At 36.7% G+C, this 850-nt stretch overlaps 1 protein-coding gene across 1 annotated transcript; it reads right to left on the bottom strand.

The window, feature by feature from the left end:
• Positions 1 to 12: 12 nt before the first annotated feature.
• LOC104774171 (helicase and polymerase-containing protein TEBICHI-like) lies at positions 13 to 844 on the bottom strand (the record flags this gene model as incomplete). Its single annotated transcript, XM_010498835.1, has 3 exons — positions 829 to 844; positions 486 to 686; positions 13 to 174 (listed from the first exon to the last, which is right to left on the bottom strand). Coding segments are annotated over exons 1-3 (366 nt in total), but the record flags the coding sequence as incomplete, so codon positions are not given.
• Between the last annotated feature and the right edge of the window lie 6 nt (positions 845 to 850).

The following is an 850-nucleotide window of genomic DNA, read 5'->3' as shown; positions in this document are numbered from 1 at the left end:
CCGAGCCATTACCTCGTTACAAAGCTCAACTATATGGTCTGGGTCTTTTCCTCCCATATCAGCAACTTTTGGTATAGTCCTCACAACTTCCATCTTTTTATTGTAAATAGTGCTACCAACCTTAATATACTCCTCTAGTGGAACTGGTCGAAACTCTGTTTGATATAAAGCTGCCTTTCAACATGTAAAACAAAAATAAAGTTACAAGGCCACAATAACTTTGCAAAATGTTTCAATAGAGGTGAAGACAATAGCTTCGGAAAGTAACAAATAGAGAAAAATTATCATCACCCATTTAAGAGATCTGAAGATAAACATGTCTTCATTTTACTGAAAACATAAAGCTTATTAACAATCACAAACAGTATTTCTACCATATTCTTATAATTCCGATAGACTTCACAAATACTTGTATATCTGAAGATAAGTGTCATGCAACTGAGTGAGAGCAAAATATATACACACAAATTGTTATTTTTTCTTACTTGAAGCCAGTCAGCAACTGCTCCAACATTCGGCATCGTAGCACTCATACCCACAATTTGTAGGCCATGAGCAGGATCAGCCTTGCCACTGCTATTCCCTGAACTCTCACCACTACTTGATTCTGAACTTCCTTCACCAGCAGCATAACGAAGTTTCGTCAACATAAGCTCCAAAAGATAACCCCTATGTTGGTCACCCACCTATATAAACCATGCGCAGAAGAATCCTTTTAATGCATTCAGTACCAACTATACGAAGATAAAGCAGATTAAAAAAAAGGTGGTTTCAGACAGTTATATGCATATCCGAGAGCCATACAGATGAGATATTTGAAAACCATACCATATGTAGCTCATCTATAACT

The sequence above is a fragment of the Camelina sativa genome, unplaced genomic scaffold (genome assembly GCF_000633955.1).
Source record: "Camelina sativa cultivar DH55 unplaced genomic scaffold, Cs unpScaffold01744, whole genome shotgun sequence".
In the NCBI taxonomy this organism is placed as follows: domain Eukaryota; kingdom Viridiplantae; phylum Streptophyta; class Magnoliopsida; order Brassicales; family Brassicaceae; genus Camelina; species Camelina sativa.
This window is presented reverse-complemented; position numbering and strand designations above follow the sequence as displayed.